Source organism: Salmo trutta, chromosome 34 (genome assembly GCF_901001165.1).
Source record: "Salmo trutta chromosome 34, fSalTru1.1, whole genome shotgun sequence".
Lineage (NCBI taxonomy): Eukaryota > Metazoa > Chordata > Actinopteri > Salmoniformes > Salmonidae > Salmo > Salmo trutta.
Window position 1 is genome coordinate 28,926,391 of NC_042990.1, and position 20,414 is coordinate 28,946,804.

At 40.4% G+C, this 20,414-nt stretch overlaps 1 protein-coding gene across 1 annotated transcript; it reads right to left on the reverse strand.

Moving 5' to 3' along the window:
- Window positions 1-15,493: 15,493 nt before the first annotated feature.
- LOC115173219 (pro-neuropeptide Y-like) lies at window positions 15,494-18,316 on the reverse strand. The gene is made up of 4 exons (XM_029731135.1): window positions 18,218-18,316; window positions 17,595-17,782; window positions 16,137-16,226; window positions 15,494-15,802 (listed from the first exon to the last, which is right to left on the reverse strand). The coding sequence occupies exons 2-4, from the start codon at window positions 17,780-17,782 to the stop codon at window positions 15,778-15,780; spliced, it is 303 nt and encodes a 100-aa protein (XP_029586995.1). The 5' UTR covers window positions 18,218-18,316; the 3' UTR covers window positions 15,494-15,777.
- Window positions 18,317-20,414: the final 2,098 nt, after the last annotated feature.

Below are 20,414 nucleotides of genomic sequence, written 5' to 3' on the forward strand. Positions count from 1 at the left end.
TTGGTGAAGGAGAAATGGGGAGGCTTGGGCAAGTTGCTGTGGGGGGTGCAGGGCTGTTGACCAGAGTAGGGGTGGCCAGGTGGAAAGCATGGCCAGCCGTAGAAAAATGCTTATTGAAATTCTTGGGCTACAGTACCTATTTTGCCAATTGGCCTGGACCCTTTTACAACACAGACCCCTGCTGATCCATCACGACTGGTCTGCTGACGTAACCGCCAGGGTTGTGGGTTCGATTCCCACGGGGGGCCAGTACAAAAAAAATTCATGAAATTAAATGTATGCATTCACTACTGGCGTTGCACACACCATGCTGGCGTTGCAAACACCATGCTCTACCAACTGAGCCACAGGGAAGACGTTGAGAATTTGACTGATGGACCTCTTCAGCTAACAGTCCGGTATGCTCTAGACAGCTAGCATTCAGGGGACGTCACGATGGAGGAGCCTGTTGAAAAACCCCTCACGCGGATTACGTCGGTAGTCCAGTCATGATGGATCGGCGGGGCTCCGTATCGGCAATAAAAGGGGTGTATATATGGTGTATATAAGGAATAGGGTGCCATTTGGGATGGGCCCTGTCCCTCTTTGGGTGTGAGACAGAGGTTGTGTCTACACTTGACACTTACATGCAACTTCTGCTATCAGAAAACAAAGATCGCATTGAAAAGTTGGGTATAGAAGCACAAAAGTCTCTTTGTATTTTTATTTATTAAGGATCTCCATTAGTTCCTGCCAAGGCAGCAGCTACTCTTTCTGGGGTTTAGTAAGGATCTCCATTAGTTCCTGCCAAGGCAGCAGCTACTCTTTCTGGGGTTTAGTAAGGATCTCCATTAGTTCCTGCCAAGGCAGCAGCTACTCTTCCTGGGGTTTATTAAGGATCTCCATTAGTTCCTGCCAAGGTGTTGATTAAGGATCTCCATTAGTTCCTGCCAAGGCAGCAGCTACTCTTCCTGGGGTTGATTAAGGATCTCCATTAGTTCCTGCCAAGGCAGCAGCTACTCTTCCTGGGGGTTGATTAAGGCTGCCCATTAGTTCCTGCCAAGGCAGCAGCTACTCTTCCTGGGGTTGATTAAGGCTGCCCATTAGTTCCTGCCAAGGCAGCAGCTACTCTTCCTGGGGTTGATTAAGGATCTCCATTAGTTCCTGCCAAGGCAGCAGCTACACTTCCTGGGGTTGATTAAGGATCTCCATTAGTTCCTGCCAAGGCAGCAGCTACTCTTCCTGGGGGTTATTATGGATCCCATTAGTTCCTGCCAAGGCAGCAGCTACACTTCCTGGGGTTGATTAAGGATCTCCATTAGTTCCTGCCAAGGCAGCAGCTACTCTTCCTGGGGTTTATTATGGATCTCCATTAGTTCCTGCCAAGGCAGCAGCTACTCTTCCTGGGGTTGATTAAGGATCTCCATTAGTTCCTGCCAAGGCAGCAGCTACTCTTCCTGGGGGTTTATTATGGATCTCCATTAGTTCCTGCCAAGGCAGCAGCTACTCTTCCTGGGGTTGATTAAGGCTGCCCATTAGTTCCTGCCAAGGCAGCAGCTACTCTTCCTGGGGTTGATTAAGGCTGCCCATTAGTTCCTGCCAAGGCAGCAGCTACTCTTCCTGGGGTTGATTAAGGCTGCCCATTAGTTCCTGCCAAGGCAGCAGCTACTCTTCCTGGGGTTGATTAAGGATCTCCATTAGTTCCTGCCAAGGCAGCAGCTACACTTCCTGGGGTTGATTAAGGATCTCCATTAGTTCCTGCCAAGGCAGCAGCTACACTTCCTGGGGTTGATTAAGGATCTCCATTAGTTCCTGCCAAGGCAGCAGCTACACTTCCTGGGGTTGATTAAGGATCTCCATTAGTTCCTGCCAAGGCAGGAGCTACTCTTCCTGGGGTTTATTATGGATCCCATTAGTTCCTGCCAAGGCAGCAGCTACACTTCCTGGGGTTGATTAAGGATCTCCATTAGTTCCTGCCAAGGCAGCAGCTACTCTTCCTGGGGTCTAAACACATGAAGGCACTTACATCACACATAAAACAAAAAAGATCAAACAGTACATCATTGTACATTACATTACATTATTACACCACTACATATCTACAAAACAAAATATATAATACCACTATAAAACAATGTTACAATGTACGTGTGTGCATGTGCTTGCGTGTGTGTGTGTGTGTGTGTATGCATATGTCTGTACCTGTGTGTGTGTGTGTCTCTTCACAGTCCCCACTGTTCCATATGGTGTATTTTTATCTGTTTTTTAAATCTGATTCCACTGCTTGCATCAGTTACCTGATGTGGAATAGAGTTCCATGTAGTCATGGCTCTATGTAGTACTGTGCGCCTCCTATAGTCTGTTCTGGACTTCTAGATTGTGAAGAGACCTCTCCTGCATGTCTTGTGGGGTATTTATGGCTGTGTGCTAGTAGTTTAAACAGACAGTGCATTCAGCTTGTCAACAACTCATGTTTGTTGGACTCATAAATGCTAGCCAGCTAGCTAATATTTAGAATATATATATTTTTTGGGCTAGAGTTATGCTAACCAATTTGCAATCCCTTTACTATTGTTTGCTAGCTTGCTGGCTAGCTACAGAGGTTAGCTGGCTAGTTAGCTACAGTAGTTAGTTGTTGTTGTGTTATCATATTGTTCTTATTCTACCGTTTGAAGAATGCATACCGGCATTTGAATATAGCGAGGGAAAAGGGACCCAGGACACACTGTAGACACGGTAGACACATTTAAATGTAGGTGTAGAGGCATGACGTGTTCAGAATTCCATGACCACAACTCTAAGATCAGAATACTAAAGCTGCATGAACTGTCAAGTCTAGACACGGCCAGACATGAGTTTGAGGCATAGGTCACATTGGTCTCTCTGGCTCTTCTTGGGTGATTCATTCTGGGGAAAGCAGGAGCCTGCTGTTAGTCCACTATATTCTATTCCTATAAGGGCAGCAGAGCAGTAAGTAAACAAACTGTAAACCAACCAGTACAAAGCCAAATACTCTGCCTACGTGCACAGAATAAGGGAGTCACAAGACTATATAAACACACACACACTACACTGACACAAAACCCATACACATTCACATACACTACATACGCACACACACACGCATACTGACAACAAGCACATGCTGACACGACACAAACACACACGCTTTTCCCTTCATCATATGCTGCTGCTAAGTTTTTATTTGACTCGTATTATCTATCCTGATGCCTAGTCACTTTACCCAGTCTTCATGTACATGTCTACCTAAAATACCTTATCATTATCTATCCTGATGCCTAGTCACTTTACCCAGTCTTCATGTACATGTCTACCTAAAATACCTTATCATTATCTATCCTGATGCCTAGTCACTTTACCCAGTCTTCATGTACATGTCTACCTAAAATACCTTATCATTATCTATCCTGATGCCTAGTCACTTTACCCAGTCTTCATGTACATGTCTACCTAAAATACCTTATTATTATCTATCCTGATGCCTAGTCACTTTACCCAGTCTTCATGTACATGTCTACCTAAAATACCTTATCATTATCTATCCTGATGCCTAGTCACTTTACCCAGTCTTCATGTACATGTCTACCTAAAATACCTTATCATTATCTATCCTGATGCCTAGTCACTTTACCCAGTCTTCATGTACATGTCTACCTAAAATACCTTATCATTATCTATCCTGATGCCTAGTCACTTTACCCAGTCTTCATGTACATGTCTACCTAAAATACCTTATCATTATCTATCCTGATGCCTAGTCACTTTACCCAGTCTTCATGTACATGTCTACCTAAAATACCTTATCATTATCTATCCTGATGCCTAGTCACTTTACCCAGTCTTCATGTACATGTCTACCTAAAATACATTATCATTATCTATCCTGATGCCTAGTCACTTTACCCAGTCTTCATGTACATGTCTACCTAAAATACATTATCATTATCTATCCTGATGCCTAGTCACTTTACCCAGTCTTCATGTACATGTCTACCTAAACTACCTTATCATTATCTATCCTGATGCCTAGTCACTTTACCCAGTCTTCATGTACATGTCTACCTAAAATACATTATCATTATCTATCCTGATGCCTAGTCACTTTACCCAGTCTTCATGTACATGTCTACCTAAAATACCTTATCATTATCTATCCTGATGCCTAGTCACTTTATCCAGTCTTCATGTACATGTCTACCTAAAATACATTATCATTATCTATCCTGATGCCTAGTCACTTTACCCAGTCTTCATGTACATGTCTACCTAAAATACATTATCATTATCTATCCTGATGCCTAGTCACTTTACCCAGTCTTCATGTACATGTCTACCTAAAATACCTTATCATTATCTATCCTGATGCCTATTCACTTTACCCAGTCTTCATGTACATGTCTACCTAAAATACCTTATCATTATCTATCCTGATGCCTAGTCACTTTACCCAGTCTTCATGTACATGACTACCTAAAATACCTTATCATTATCTATCCTGATGCCTAGTCACTTTACCCAGTCTTCATGTACATATCTACCTAAAATACCTTATCATTATCTATCCTGATGCCTAGTCACTTTACCCAGTCTTCATGTACATGTCTACCTAAAATACCTTATCATTATCTATCCTGATGCCTAGTCACTTTACCCAGTCTTCATGTACATGTCTACCTCAAATACATTATCATTATCTATCCTGATGCCTAGTCACTTTACCCAGTCTTCATGTACATATCTACCTAAAATACCTTATCATTATCTATCCTGATGCCTAGTCACTTTACCCAGTCTTCATGTACATGTCTACCTAAAATACATTATCATTATCTATCCTGATGCCTAGTCACTTTACCCAGTCTTCATGTACATATCTACCTAAAATACCTTATCATTATCTATCCTGATGCCTAGTCACTTTACCCAGTCTTCATGTACATGTCTACCTAAAATACCTTATTATTATCTATCCTGATGCCTAGTCACTTTACCCAGTCTTCATGTACATGTCTACCTAAAATACCTTATCATTATCTATCCTGATGCCTAGTCACTTTACCCAGTCTTCATGTACATGTCTACCTAAAATACCTTATTATTATCTATCCTGATGCCTAGTCACTTTACCCAGTCTTCATGTACATGTCTACCTAAAATACCTTATCATTATCTATCCTGATGCCTAGTCACTTTACCCAGTCTTCATGTACATGTCTACCTAAAATACCTTATCATTATCTATCCTGATGCCTAGTCACTTTACCCAGTCTTCATGTACATGTCTACCTAAAATACCTTATTATTATCTATCCTGATGCCTAGTCACTTTACCCAGTCTTCATGTACATGTCTACCTCAAATACCTTATTATTATCTATCCTGATGCCTAGTCACTTTACCCAGTCTTCATGTACATGTCTACCTAAAATACCTTATTATTATCTATCCTGATGCCTAGTCACTTAACCCAGTCTTCATGTACATGTCTACCTAAAATACCTTATTATTATCTATCCTGATGCCTAGTCACTTTACCCAGTCTTCATGTACATGTCTACCTAAAATACCTTATTATTATCTATCCTGATGCCTAGTCACTTTACCCAGTCTTCATGTACATGTCTACCTAAAATACCTTATCATTATCTATCCTGATGCCTAGTCACTTTACCCAGTCTTCATGTACATGTCTACCTAAAATACCTTATCATTATCTATCCTGATGCCTAGTCACTTTACCCAGTCTTCATGTACATGTCTACCTAAAATACCTTATCATTATCTATCCTGATGCCTAGTCACTTTACCCAGTCTTCATGTACATGTCTACCTAAAATACCTTATCATTATCTATCCTGATGCCTATTCACTTTACCCAGTCTTCATGTACATGTCTACCTAAAATACCTTATCATTATCTATCCTGATGCCTAGTCACTTTACCCAGTCTTCATGTACATGTCTACCTAAAATACCTTATCATTATCTATCCTGATGCCTAGTCACTTTACCCAGTCTTCATGTACATGTCTACCTAAAATACCTTATCATTATCTATCCTGATGCCTAGTCACTTTACCCAGTCTTCATGTACATGACTACCTAAAATACCTTATTATTATCTATCCTGATGCCTAGTCACTTTACCCAGTCTTCATGTACATGTCTACCTAAAATACCTTATTATTATCTATCCTGATGCCTAGTCACTTTACCCAGTCTTCAAGTACATGTCTACCTAAAATACCTTATCATTATCTATCCTGATGCCTAGTCACTTTACCCAGTCTTCATGTACATGTCTACCTAAAATACCTTGTACCCCTGCACAGTGTTCTGGTACTGGTACTCCCTGTATATAGCTCCATATTGATCTGGTACTGGTACTCCCTGTATATAGCTCCACATTGATCTGGTACTGGTACTCCCTGTATATAGCTCCACATTGATCTGGTACTGATACTCCCTGTATATAGCTCCACATTGATCTGGTACTGGTACTCCCTGTATATAGCTCGACATTGATCTGGTACTGGTACTCCCTGTATATAGCTCCACATTGATCTGGTACTCCCTGTATATAGCTCCACATTGATCTGGTACTGGTACTCCCTGTATATAGCTCCACATTGATCTGGTACTGGTACTCCCTGTATATAGCTCCACATTGATCTGGTACTTGTACTCCCTGTATATAGCTCCACATTGATCTGGTACTGGTACTCCCTGTATATAGTTCCACATTGATCTGGTACTGGTACTCCCTGTATTAGATCCACATTGATCTGGTACTGGTACTCCCTGTATATAGCTCCACATTGATCTGGTACTGGTACTCCCTGTATATAGCTCCACATTGATCTGGTACTGGTACTCCCTGTATATAGCTCCACATTGATCTGGTACTGGTACTCCCTGTATATAGCTCCACATTGATCTGGTACTGGTACTCCCTGTATATAGCTCCACATTGATCTGGTACTGGTACTCCCTGTATATAGCTCCACATTGATCTGGTACTGGTACTCCCTGTATATAGCTCCACATTGATCTGGTACTGGTACTCCCTGTATATAGCTCCACATTGATCTGGTACTGGTACTCCCTGTAGATAGCTCCACATTGATCTGGTACTGGTACTCCCTGTAGATAGCTCCACATTGATCTGGTACTGGTACTCCCTGTAGATAGCTCCACATTGATCTGGTACTGGTACTCCCTGTAGATAGCTCCACATTGATCTGGTACTGGTACTCCCTGTAGATAGCTCCACATTGATCTGGTACTGGTACTCCCTGTAGATAGCTCCACATTGATCTGGTACTGGTACTCCCTGTAGATAGCTCCACATTGATCTGGTACTGGTACTCTCTGTATATAGCTCCACATTGATCTGGTACTGGTACTCCCTGTATATAGCTCCACATTGATCTGGTACTGGTACTCCCTGTATATAGCTCCACATTGATCTGGTACTGGTACTCCCTGTAGATAGCTCCACATTGATCTGGTACTGGTACTCCCTGTATATAGCTCCACATTGATCTGGCACTGGTACTCCCTGTATATAGCTCCACATTGATCTGGTACTGGTACTCCCTGTATATAGCTCCACATTGATCTGGTACTGGTACTCCCTGTATATAGCTCCACATTGATCTGGTACTGGTACTCCCTGTATATAGCTCCACATTGATCTGGTACTGGTACTCCCTGTAGATAGCTCCACATTGATCTGGTACTGGTACTCCCTGTATATAGCTCCACATTGATCTGGTACTGGTACTCCCTGTATATAGCTCCACATTGATCTGGTACTGGTACTCCCTGTATATAGCTCCACATTGATCTGGTACTGGTACTCCCTGTAGATAGCTCCACATTGATCTGGTACTGGTACTCCCTGTATATAGCTCCACATTGATCTGGTACTGGTACTCCCTGTATATAGCTCCACATTGATCTGGTACTGGTACTCCCTGTATATAGCTCCACATTGATCTGGTACTGGTACTCCCTGTATATAGCTCCACATTGATCTGGTACTGGTACTCCCTGTAGATAGCTCCACATTGATCTGGTACTGGTACTCCCTGTATATAGCTCGACATTGATCTGGTACTGGTACTCCCTGTATATAGCTCCACATTGATCTGGTACTGGTACTCCCTGTATATAGCTCCATATTGATCTGGTACTGGTACTCCCTGTATATAGCTCCACATTGATCTGGTACTGGTACTCCCTGTATATAGCTCCACATTGATCTGGTACTGGTACTCCCTGTATATAGCTCCACATTGATCTGGTACTGGTACTCCCTGTAGATAGCTCCACATTGATCTGGTACTGGTACTCCCTGTAGATAGCTCCACATTGATCTGGTACTGGTACTCCCTGTAGATAGCTCCACATTGATCTGGTACTGGTACTCCCTGTAGATAGCTCCACATTGATCTGGTACTGGTACTCCCTGTATATAGCTCCACATTGATCTGGTACTGGTACTCCCTGTAGATAGCTCCACATTGATCTGGTACTGGTACTCCCTGTATATAGCTCCACATTGATCTGGTACTGGTACTCCCTGTAGATAGCTCCACAATGATCTGGTACTGGTACTCCCTGTATATAGCTCCACATTGATCTGGTACTCCCTGTATATAGCTCCACATTGATCTGGTACTGGTACTCCCTGTAGATAGCTCCACAATGATCTGGTACTGGTACTCCCTGTAGATAGCTCCACATTGATCTGGTACTGGTACTCCCTGTAGATAGCTCCACAATGATCTGGTACTGGTACTCCCTGTAGATAGCTCGACATTGATCTGGTACTGGTACTCCCTGTAGATAGCTCCACATTGATCTGGTACTGGTACTCCCTGTAGATAGCTCCACATTGATCTGGTACTGGTACTCCCTGTAGATAGCTCCACAATGATCTGGTACTGGTACTCCCTGTATATAGCTCGACATTGATCTGGTACTGGTACTCCCTGTAGATAGCTCCATATTGATCTGGTACTGGTACTCCCTGTATATAGCTCCACATTGATCTGGTACTGGTACTCCCTGTAGATAGCTAAATGTGTATTTTATTCCTGTTGTTATACTATTTTTCTTTTTATTATAATTTTTTCAAATGCATCATTGGGATGCAAGCATTTCACGGTTAAGTCTACACCTATTGTATTTGGTGCATGTGACAAATAAAATAAAATGTGTCATATTAAAAGGCCCAGTGCAGTCAAAACGTGAAATTCCTGTCTTTTATATACAAATTCAGGCTGTTCTGAGGACAACTCAAAATTAGGAAGGTGTGCTTAATGTTTTGTACACTCAGTGTATGTCATGGAAAGAGCAGGTGTTCCTAATGATTTGTACACTCAGTGTATGTCATGGAAAGAGCAGGTGTTCCTAATGATTTGTACACTCAGTGTATGTCATGGAAAGAGCAGGTGTTCCTAATGTTTTGTACACTCAGTGTATGTCATGGAAAGAGCATGTGTTCCTAATGTTTTGTACACTCAGTGTGTGTCATGGAAAGAGCAGGTGTTCCTTATGTTTTGTACACCAAGTGTGTGTACTAATATATACACTACCGTTCAAAAGTTTGGGGTCACTTAGAAATGTCCTTGTTTTTTATGAAAAGCTCATTTTCTGTCCATTAAAATAACATCAAATTGATCAGAAATACAGTGTAGACATTGTTAATGTTGTAAATTACTATTGAAGCTGGAAACGGCAGATTTTTAAAGGAATATCTACATAGGTGTACAGAGGCCCATTACCAGCAACCATCACTCCTGTGTTCCAATGGCACGTTGTGTTAGCTAATCCATGTTTATAATTTTAAAAGGAAAATTGATTATTGGAAAACCCTTTTCAATTATGTTGGCACAGCTGAAAACTGTTGTTCTGATTAAAGAAGCAATTAAATTGGCCTTCTATAGACTAGTTGAGTATATGGAGCATTAGAGTTTGTGGGTTTGATTACAGGCTCAAAATGGCCAGAAACAAAGACCTTCTTCTGAAATTAATCAGTTTATTCTTGTTCTGAGAAATGAAGGCTATTCCATGCGAGAAATTGCCAAGAAACTGAAGATCTCATACAACCGGTGCACAACTGAAAAAGAGGACAAGTACATTAGTGTCTAGTTTGAGAAACAGACACCTCACAAGTCCTCAACTGGCAGCTTCATTAAATAGTACCCGCAAAACACCAGTCTCAACGTCAACAGTGAAGAGGCGACTCCGGGATGCTGGCCTTCTAGGCAGAGTTCCTCTTTCAAGTGTCTGTGTTCTTTTGCCCGTCTTAATCCTTTATTTTTATTGGCCAGTCTGAGATATGGCTTTTTCTTTGCAAATCTGCCTAGAAGGCCAGCGTTGTACGAGATCTTCAGTTTCTTGGCAATTACTCGCATGAAATAGCGTTCATTTCTCAGAACAAGAATAGACTGACGAGTTTGAGAAGAAAGTTATTTGTTTCTGGCCATTTTGAGCCTGTAATCGAACCCACAAACGCTGATGCGCCAGATACTCAAATAGTCTAAAGAAGGCCAGTTTTATTGCTTCTTTAATCCGAACAACAGTTTTCAGCTGTGCTAACATAATTGCAAAAGGGTTTTCTAATGGTCAATTAGCCTTTTAAAATTGTAAACTTGGATTAGCTAACAAAACGTGCCATTGGAACACAGAAGTGATGGTTGCTGATAATGGGCCTCTGTACGCCTATGTAGATATTCCATAAAAAATCTGCCGTTTCCAGCTGCAATAGTCATTTACAATGTTAACAATGTCTACACTGTATTTCTGATCAATTTTATGTTATTTTAATGGACAAAAAAATTGCTTTTCTTTCAAAAACAAGGACATTTCTAAGTGACCCCAAACTTTTGAACGGTAGTGTGTATATATATACAGTACCAGTCAAAAGTTTGGACACACCTACTCATTCCGGGGTTTTTCTTTATTTTGACTATTTTCTACATCGTAGAATAATAGTGAAGACATCAAAACTTTTACCAAAGAGGGCTATCTTCTGAATACCATCTCAACCTTGTCACAACACACCTGATTGGCTCAAACACATTAAGAAGGAAAGAAATTCCACAAATTACCTGTTAATTGAAATGCATTCCAGGTGACTACCTCATGAAGCTGGTTGAGAGAATGCCAAGAGTGTGCAAAGCTGTCATCAAGGCAAAGGGTGGCTACTTTGAAGAATCTCAAATATAAAATATATTTTGATTTGTTTAACACTTTTTTGCTTACTACATGATTCCATATGTGTTATTTCATAGTTTTGATGTCTTCACTATTATTCTACAATGTAAAAAATAGTCAAAATAAAGAAAAACCCTTGAATGAGTAGGTGTGTCCAAATGTTTGACTGGTAGTGTATTTATAAAAGACAGAGAGAGAGAGATCCACACTATAAGGTTGGAATAATACTGTGAAAATGTAAAAAATTATGATTTGGATCCGTTTGAAAAGACTGCCTTACATTTCAGCCTGTTCTAAAGGTTTGAAATTTAACATGAGCTGGCAGTAAATGAGTTAATAGACCAATAAGAAAGAGCATTCCAAACCTCTCTGGCAATAACAGCTAGTTTTCAGTTTTCCCCTCCCCACAAAATTCTTGCTTGGGAAATTGGTCTTTGCTAAGAAGCTATGTTACTTCTTGACCATTTTAACTGAAAACAATCACAGTAAGGTACTTAATTGTTACCCTGAAATGATTTTATATTGATATAAAAACAGCTGCATTGGACCTTTAAGATGGACTGATTGCAACCCTCATCCCCCAGTATGTTGCTTATTTACAGGGGTTACCCACAATCACCTCCACCTCTAGGACCAGACCAGACATAAAAATACCCAAATAGCACGAGTATACATCCAGCCTAGTGACACCATGACCCAAAAATTACAATTGCTTACAGGCAAAAGGTTCATTCACCTAAACCTGTTTATAGTCAATGATATTCTCAAATTCAGATGGTCATCAAAGTAGTGACAGACAGGATTCTACACTCCACTCTCAGACAAATCTGAGAGGGAAAATCAATAGGATGGGTCTACTGCCCTCTGCCTCGGGCCAGACTCTGCCATGCCAAGGCTATACCCGACCCGACCCACGTCCATTCACGAGCTCAGCACAAATAAACAATGCCTGATTGTTGTGGTCAACAAACAAACAAACAACCGTGGTTTGTCTCATTCCCTGCCTGGCACGGGCATGTATAGCCTATCTAATCGTTGTACGCTACGCTCCTCTTCTCAATACAGCTCATGTTCTCTGCTGGTGTGGTGCGGGATTTTAGATTGGGATAGTGGGACTGCCTGCCACCTCCTCGCGCGCGCACGTCCTATCCGCGGCACGAGAAATACACGCACAGATCCAGTTACCGCACATAGAAATCGATCGATATCCGGGAAATAACGACTGGGCCTACAAGTGGTCCACATCCGTGCCAAATTATCGGGTCGTTTTTGCTGTCAATTGTTCGCGATTACGGTGATCTCGTCACACACGTGCGGCCATTTTTGTTACTCATCCAGGGCATTGTAGCCGGCAAATTTGGAGAGTATTACTTTATAGCCTTTCACATAGTCAAGATACTGTAGAGAAAAGGTATAGAATAAGCACTCAAAGCATGAGCAAGGCAATCACATTGGACGAGTGGTAAGCCCTTCCCAATAAACATCCTATAGACACACACACACACACACTAGGCAAGCACATAGGGCTGGACTTCCTTACGTGCCTAAGTCCATCTTTGAGACCAAAAAGTCCGCTTTTCCTTCCACATAAAGTTTCTCTCCAGAATTAACTTGAATCGCCCATTCTAAGCCATGTCTCCGGGCCGTGACTTACCGGTAATTGTGTATGTAAGTTGGCGGTGATCCTCTGTGGCTGTCCCGGTTGGAAATTCAAACCCCCTTATCTGTCGTGGTCCCACAGCTAACTATCCGTGAATACACAATGTCAATCAAAACATTAGACCGCGCCCTTACTGGTGACGTGCGTCAGGGATGGACGAATCATAGTCGAAGTCCATCCCCCACATCCAACGATGGATACATACATTGTAACCATTTAGAATAAGAACGATTTTAGAATTGAATGTTAAACATTGTGATTGTTTCATTCCCAACACTTCAGTCATGGGAATAGATGTAATAGCCTTGCCTATCAGTCTACATGTGTGAAGTAGGCTGTGGAATAGGCTACAATGTTATGTACTATGGACCATTACAGTAGTAGACAATGGCGTGTTGAGTTGATGGAATTAAATTGTGTGGGAATTATAAAATTGGATTAACTAGAAATTAGAGGACATGATTAGGAATTTGGTTTCTATGCAGCATTTGAGACTACCTGTAGTAATAGCCTGTTGTAATAGCCGGTAGTAATAACCTGTAGTAATAACCTGTAGTAATAGCCTGTTGTATTAGCCTGCAATAATATACTGTAGTAATAGCCTGTAGTAATAACCTGTAGTATTAGCCTGTAGTAATAACCTGTAGTAATAACCTGTAGTAATAACCTGTAGTAATAACCTGTAGTAATAGCCTGTAGTAATAACCTGTAGTAATAACCTGTAGTAATAACCTGTAGTAATAGCCTGTTGTATTAGCCTGCAATAATATACTGTAGTAATAGCCTGTAGTAATAACCTGTAGTAATAGACTGCAGTAATAGACTGTAGTAATAGCCTGTAGTAATAACTTGTAGTAATAGACTGCAGTAATAGACTGTAGTAATAGCCTGTAGTAATAACCTGCAGTAATAGCATGTAGTAATAACCTGTTGTATTAGCCTGCAATAATATACTGTAGTATTAGCCTGTAGTAATAACCTGTAGTAATAGACTGCAGTAATAGACTGTAGTAATAGCCTGTAGTAATAACCTGCAGTAATAGACTGTAGTAATAGCCTGTAGTAATAACCTGCAGTAATAGCATGTAGTAATAACCTGCAGTAATAGCATGTAGTAATAGCCTGTAGTAATAGCCTGTAGTAATAACCTGTAGTAATAACCTGTAGTAATAACCTGTAGTAATAACCTGTAGTAATAGCCTGTAGTAATAACCTGTAGTAATAGCCTGTAGTAATAACCTGTAGTAATAACCTGTAGTAATAGCCTGCAGTAATAACCTGTAGTAATAACCTGTAGTAATAGCCTGTAGTAATAACCTGTAGTAATAACCTGTAGTAATAGCCTGTAGTAATAACCTGTAGTAATAACCTGTAGTAATAGACTGTAGTAATAGACTGTAGTAATAACCTGTAGTAATAGCCTGTAGTAATAACCTGTAGTAATAACCTGTAGTAATAGCCTGCAATAATAACCTGTAGTAATAACCTGTAGTAATAGCCTGTAGTAATAGCCTGTAGTAATAACCTGTAGTAATAGCCTGTAGTAATAACCTGTAGTAATAGCCTGTAGTAATAACCTGTAGTAATAGCCTGTAGTAATAGCCTGTAGTAATAGCCTGTAGTAATAACCTGTAGTAATAGCCTGTAGTAATAACCTGTAGTAATAGCCTGTAGTAATAACCTGTAGTAATAACCTGTAGTAATAGCCTGTTGTAATAGCCTGTAGTAATAACCTGTAGTAATAACCTGTGGGCTAGTTTTAGTTCAGAATTCACCATAACAAAAATCATATCAGTCAGAAATATTCAGTCATCAAAACTCATACAATTTTAAATGACATCTCTGCTTTCTCCTCTATTTCCCTCACCTTGTCCTCTTTTATCTGTCTCAAATATTTCTAGATTCCCCTCCAATAGCAGTCTACTCATTCTACACTTGTTGGTATGACAATGTTGACTTGATGTTGGGTAATATGACAAAGTGTTACCAACACAGGAGGTTGGTGGCACCTTAACTGGGGAGGATGAGCTCGTGGTAATGGCTGGAGCAGAATCAGTGGAATTACATCAAATACATAAAAGACATGGTTTCCATGTGTTTGATGCCATTCCATTCGCTCCATTACAGCCTTTTGTATGAGCCGTTCTCCCCTCAGCAGCCTCCACTGGTTACCAAGGTTATTCCATTCCAATGAACAGTTCATTACAAATGTCCCAATTATAGTATACAATTTTGTATACCTTTTTTCATCAACACTATGTAAGAGGCTTTAGGCTTTCTACAGGGAAGCTGCCTGGCTGGCGAGCAGCTACTCTGATTTCAGGCCAGGTTACACCTTCACCTCGTGTTAAATGCAATAAAATATATCAACCACAAGAGTGCGCCCTTAGCCACCAAATTGCAAATTGTCCAGAAAAGAGTTGAGTACAAACTGGTTTCTAATACCTCTCCAGGGATCGCAAAAATGTGTGTTGTGAGTGTCCACATGCACATCATTTAAAGACGTACTATCTCTTCAGTATAATGTACAAAGCCAGGAGGAACCTTCATTTCCTCTCTTGGCTAAACACTCATTTGAAATAAGTTTATAATAACAGCAAAGTAGATCCGTTATATAATTAATATTTAATAGTACAGTTTTACCATACAATCAATAATTCTCTCCCCTGACTTACCAATGTACAGGTGACTTAAATAAGACTCTGTACATATGCAGTTAGTTATCTGGCACAGGAGTAGCCTCTGGATGGAGGATGGGGAGAGGGGGATGGTAGGGTGCTAGCTGGGGTTGTTAGGATGGGGCATCGGCCATGGTGAGGCGGCCATGTTGTTGAGGTCAGTATATTGTCGTGGCGATCGTAGGGTGCTGGGCGGGGACAGTGACACGGTTACCACAACGACGGTTCATCATATCTGGGGAGGAACAAATCAAATGACAATTATGTGCAAACTGCCATTAGACCAGAGGAACAGATCCATTCAAATAGTGTTTTGTTAAGAACGTCAATATCTAGGCACATGCATGCAATGCTATAAACAGTGGATCACTCACACATATACCTGCCTACACTTTACTCGCTACAAAACATGAGTTACTCAGAGATGTACACACACACACACACACACACACACACACACACACACACACACACACACACACACACACACACACACACACACACACACACACACACACACACACACACACACGCACCCACACACACACCCACACACACACCGACAGTACCTGGACTGTGGGAGCGTATCTGTGCTCTCCTTTAGCAGCAGGTCTGAGATCAGTGAATCCAGTGTGTCAGGGCTGGACCTCTTCCCATACCTGCGAGAGAGAGAGCGAGAGAGAGAGAAAAAAGAAAAAGAGAGAGAAAGAAAGAAAGAAAAAGAGAGAGAAAGAAAGAGAGAGAGAGGAAGCGAGAGAGTGAGAGAGAGAAAAAAAGAAAAAGAGAGAGAAAGAAAGAGAGAAAGAGAAAGCGAGAGAGAGAGACAAAGATGTCATGAGAGTGAAACAGGAGATGGTGAGACAGGAATTTCATACTTCTCATTGACTAAACTTCAGGAACTAGACCTTCTGTGCTACCCACATGAGATAACTGACCCCACTATAAATGTTCTAGAGCCAATATGAATGTAAGTCTGGTTATTGAGACCTGTCCTTAGAGCCCTTCTGTATAACAATAAATTATTGTTTTGTTGGTTGTCAACTCTGCTCTTCTCATGGCATTTGTAATGACCCTTTCCCACTCTTAACATCAACACTCTAACAGAAGAAACACATTCACAATACAAGCTGAAACTGTTAATGATTGTAGCCTCTGAATCTAAGCAGGGTTCTTCTTGGTCGGTCCCTGGATGCCAGAACAGATGCTGCTGGAAGTGGTTTTGGAGGGCCAGTAAGAGGCACTCTTTCCCCTGGTAAAAAGAAATACAAATACAACTATTCCCTTGGTTGTTGATGTAAATGGGAATGTGTTCTCTGTCAACTTACCTGGTAATAAATAAATAAAACAAGACTAATTTCACACTGAGATTTGTGAATAGAGTGTGACTGAACGGAGGGTGAATAGCCTTATATGTGGTATGACGCTAATTAAGCATCAGTGGGGTACTACTGTGGAATTAAAGATGGAGTTTCATATAGACAACACACAGCATACTTAACAAGTTTGCCCTGGTTTAATGTGACGCTTCTTTATTGTTTTAGTCTCCTTCTATATTATTTTAGTCTCCTGAATTCATGATTGGATTAGTTGGTATTTGGACTAGAGCAAGAAATAACACCATTATTAGACATACAAACCAGCTACACATGGGTTAATTCACTTTAAAAGGGTCCCACATATTTAGACCCCAAGATGGTTAGTTATTGAGTTTCTAAGTTTTAGATGTACAGTAGTCTGATATATAGTTTGATATTAATCATTTGATTACTTCACTTCCATGTTTTTGCTGTTTCTTTGAAGTGCTCATTTGTAGACCTACAGCACTTTCAGGTTTGGGCTGTAATTTGTTTGTATGAAAGGCGCTAACAAATACGTTTATAATCACAGTATCATTATGTTTTTTTTCTGAATTAGACCTATGGCTTACTCATAAAAGAATATCTAAGGATATTCACAAAGAAAACGTTCAGCCTTATCATTTCTTCATTTAGAACACCAGTTTGTCAGACCCGGGTTAAAGCACTCACCTCTGCCTTGTAATGAGGTTGATGTAATGTCTGAGAGCGGAGTAATACTTGGCAAGTTCCTCCGCCGGCGCATCTTCGCCGGGGTTTTCAGGTTTGACCGGGTAGCCTTCCGCGAGCGTCCCGATGCATATAAAGGTCCAGACGAGGACAGTCAGTGCGCCCAGCCAGGTACCCAAGTTAGGATGCATCTTTAACGTTGAGGAATCAAAAGAGAAAAATATCAGAAAACTACTTTGCACCATATTAACCATTTCATTGTCAAGGCTCTGAATTGCTAAGGCTATGAAATCTTATAAAATGTATACCATGGAAAAACTTGAGAACTTGAAAAGTCAGAAGTCAAGTATGTTCCCTACCTGTTGTCGACATTACCAGAAGGATACCTTATACTGATATATTTTTGTTGTTTAAAATGTAATTTATATTTATTTGACTTCCTCAGATTAATTGTTGAAAAAATGTCAGTTTCAGTGAAGGCAGTGAAATTGGTTGATAAAAGCTTTATAGAAAACCCTTTAAAACCTATAGGCCTATGTATAGAAAGGTTAGACAAAAAGGTTACAAAAATGATCCTAAACTAATCTTGTTTAAAGAATGCCTATAGGTGTAATATAAGTACTTACACTGAGTTGAGGGTTTAAAGGATGGTGTAGATAGAAGCTGTCCTCGGGCGTATTCTGCTCCTGTGCGTTCTGGAGGGTACCCACTCATGGGGCGCGATTTTTATAACGCGCAGCGCAATGATGGGCAGGGCGAGTCAAAAAAGTCTCCAAATCACCATTCCGGAAAGGTGCACGGACAGACACGTCACTGTAAGCTGTCATCGCCCATTTTAAACAATATTTATGATTGCTTGAAAAAAATCACAATAGCAGTGGAAATGTATGTAATTTTTTTTCTCTCTCAAACGAATACATTTCACTCAGGAGTGGAATAAACTGGGCTGAAGCGACATGGCACAGATCCAAGACCAATTTATAACGTGATGATTAGGATGGACTGGGAGTTTGATGACACGACACTGAGATGTGCACCCTCAACAAGAGAGGGGACTCATTGAAATATAAATTCAATTATCATTTACTTTTGAGTTGTTTTAGAGATCTTTCATCTGATCTCATGAACTTTCTATTTTTTTCTCTTCTGGGTTGTCAATGTCGACAGAATTGTCTCACTTTGGGACATGTGTTTATTGTTTCTAAAACCTCCATTAAATGCAGCACGCACTCACACACCCAGCTGTACATATCTTTTATTTCCCGCATCTCTTGTTTGTCCTCCTCTCTTTTATGTTTTACTGACAATCAAATGGGATATTCTTTCTGTCACCCGCATCTCCAAAAATACATGTGATAGGATCTGATTGGATATCATTAGCTTCCTATCTTTCTTTCCTTCAGGTTTCTTTGTTTAAAAAAAAAGTTGTTCCGAGTTTTCTTTTCTGAATATGTTTTCATGCCACTGTAAAAAAAGTAATATAGAGTGCCTTCGGAAAGTATTCAGACCCCTTGACGTTTTCCACATTTTGTTACATTACAGCCTCATTCTAAAATTTATTTAAAAAAATGTTTCACTCATCATCTACACACAATACCCCATAATGACAAAGCAAAAACAGGTTTTTAAAAATGTTTGATAATTTATTAAAAATTAAAAATTGAAGTATCACATTTGCATACAGTACCAATCAAAAGTTTGGACACAAATCACCTACTCATTCAAGGGTTTTTCTTTATTTTTACCATTGTAGAATAAAACTGAAGACATGAAATTATGAAAAAAAATATGGAATCATGTAGTAACCAAAAAAGTGTTAAACAAACACAAATATATTTGATATTTGAGATTCTTCAAAGTAGCCACCCTTTGCCTTGATGACAGCTTTGCACACACTTGGCATTCTCTCAACCAGCTTCACCTGGAATGCTTTCCTCACATATGCTGAGCACTTGATGGCAGATTGTGGAGGACAGGTAATCTGATGCAGCACTCCATCACTCTCCTTCTTTGTCAAATAGCCCTTAAACAGCCTGGCGGTGTGTGGGTCATTGTCCTGTTGAAAAACAAATTATAGTCCCACTAAGCACAAACCAGTTGGGATGACATGTCGCTGCAGAATGCTGTGGTAGCCATGCTGGTTAAGGGTGGCTTGAATTCTAAATAAATCACAGACAGTGTCACCAGCAAAGCAGCCCCACACCATCACACCTCCTCCTCCATGCTTCACGGTGGGAACCACACATGCAGAGATCATCCGTTCACCTACTATGCGTCTCACAAAGACACAGCAGTTGGAAGCAAAAATTGCACATTTGGACTCAGTCCAAAGGACAGATTTCCACCAGTCCATTGCTCATGTTCTTGGCCCAAGCAAGTATTTTCTTCTTATTGGTATATTTTAGTAGTGGTTTCTTTGCGGTAATTCATCTGAACAGTTGATGTGAAGATGTGTCTGTTACTTGAACTCTGTGAAGCACAAATTAACTTTTAACAAGGCACACCTATTAATTGAAATGCATTCCAGGTGACTACCTCATGAAGTTGGTTGAGAGAATGCCAAGAGTGTGCAAAGCTTTCATCAATGCAAAGGGTGGCTGCTTTGAAGAATCTCAAATACAAATATATCTTGATTTGTTTAACACTATTTTGGTTACTACATTATTCTATATGTGTTATTTCATAGTTTTGATGTCTTCACAATTATTCTACAATATAGAAAATAGTAAAAATAAAGAAAACCCTTGAATGAGTAGGTGTGTCCAAAATTTTGACTGGAAGTATTCAGACTCTTTACTCAGTTCTTTGTTGAAGCACCTTTGG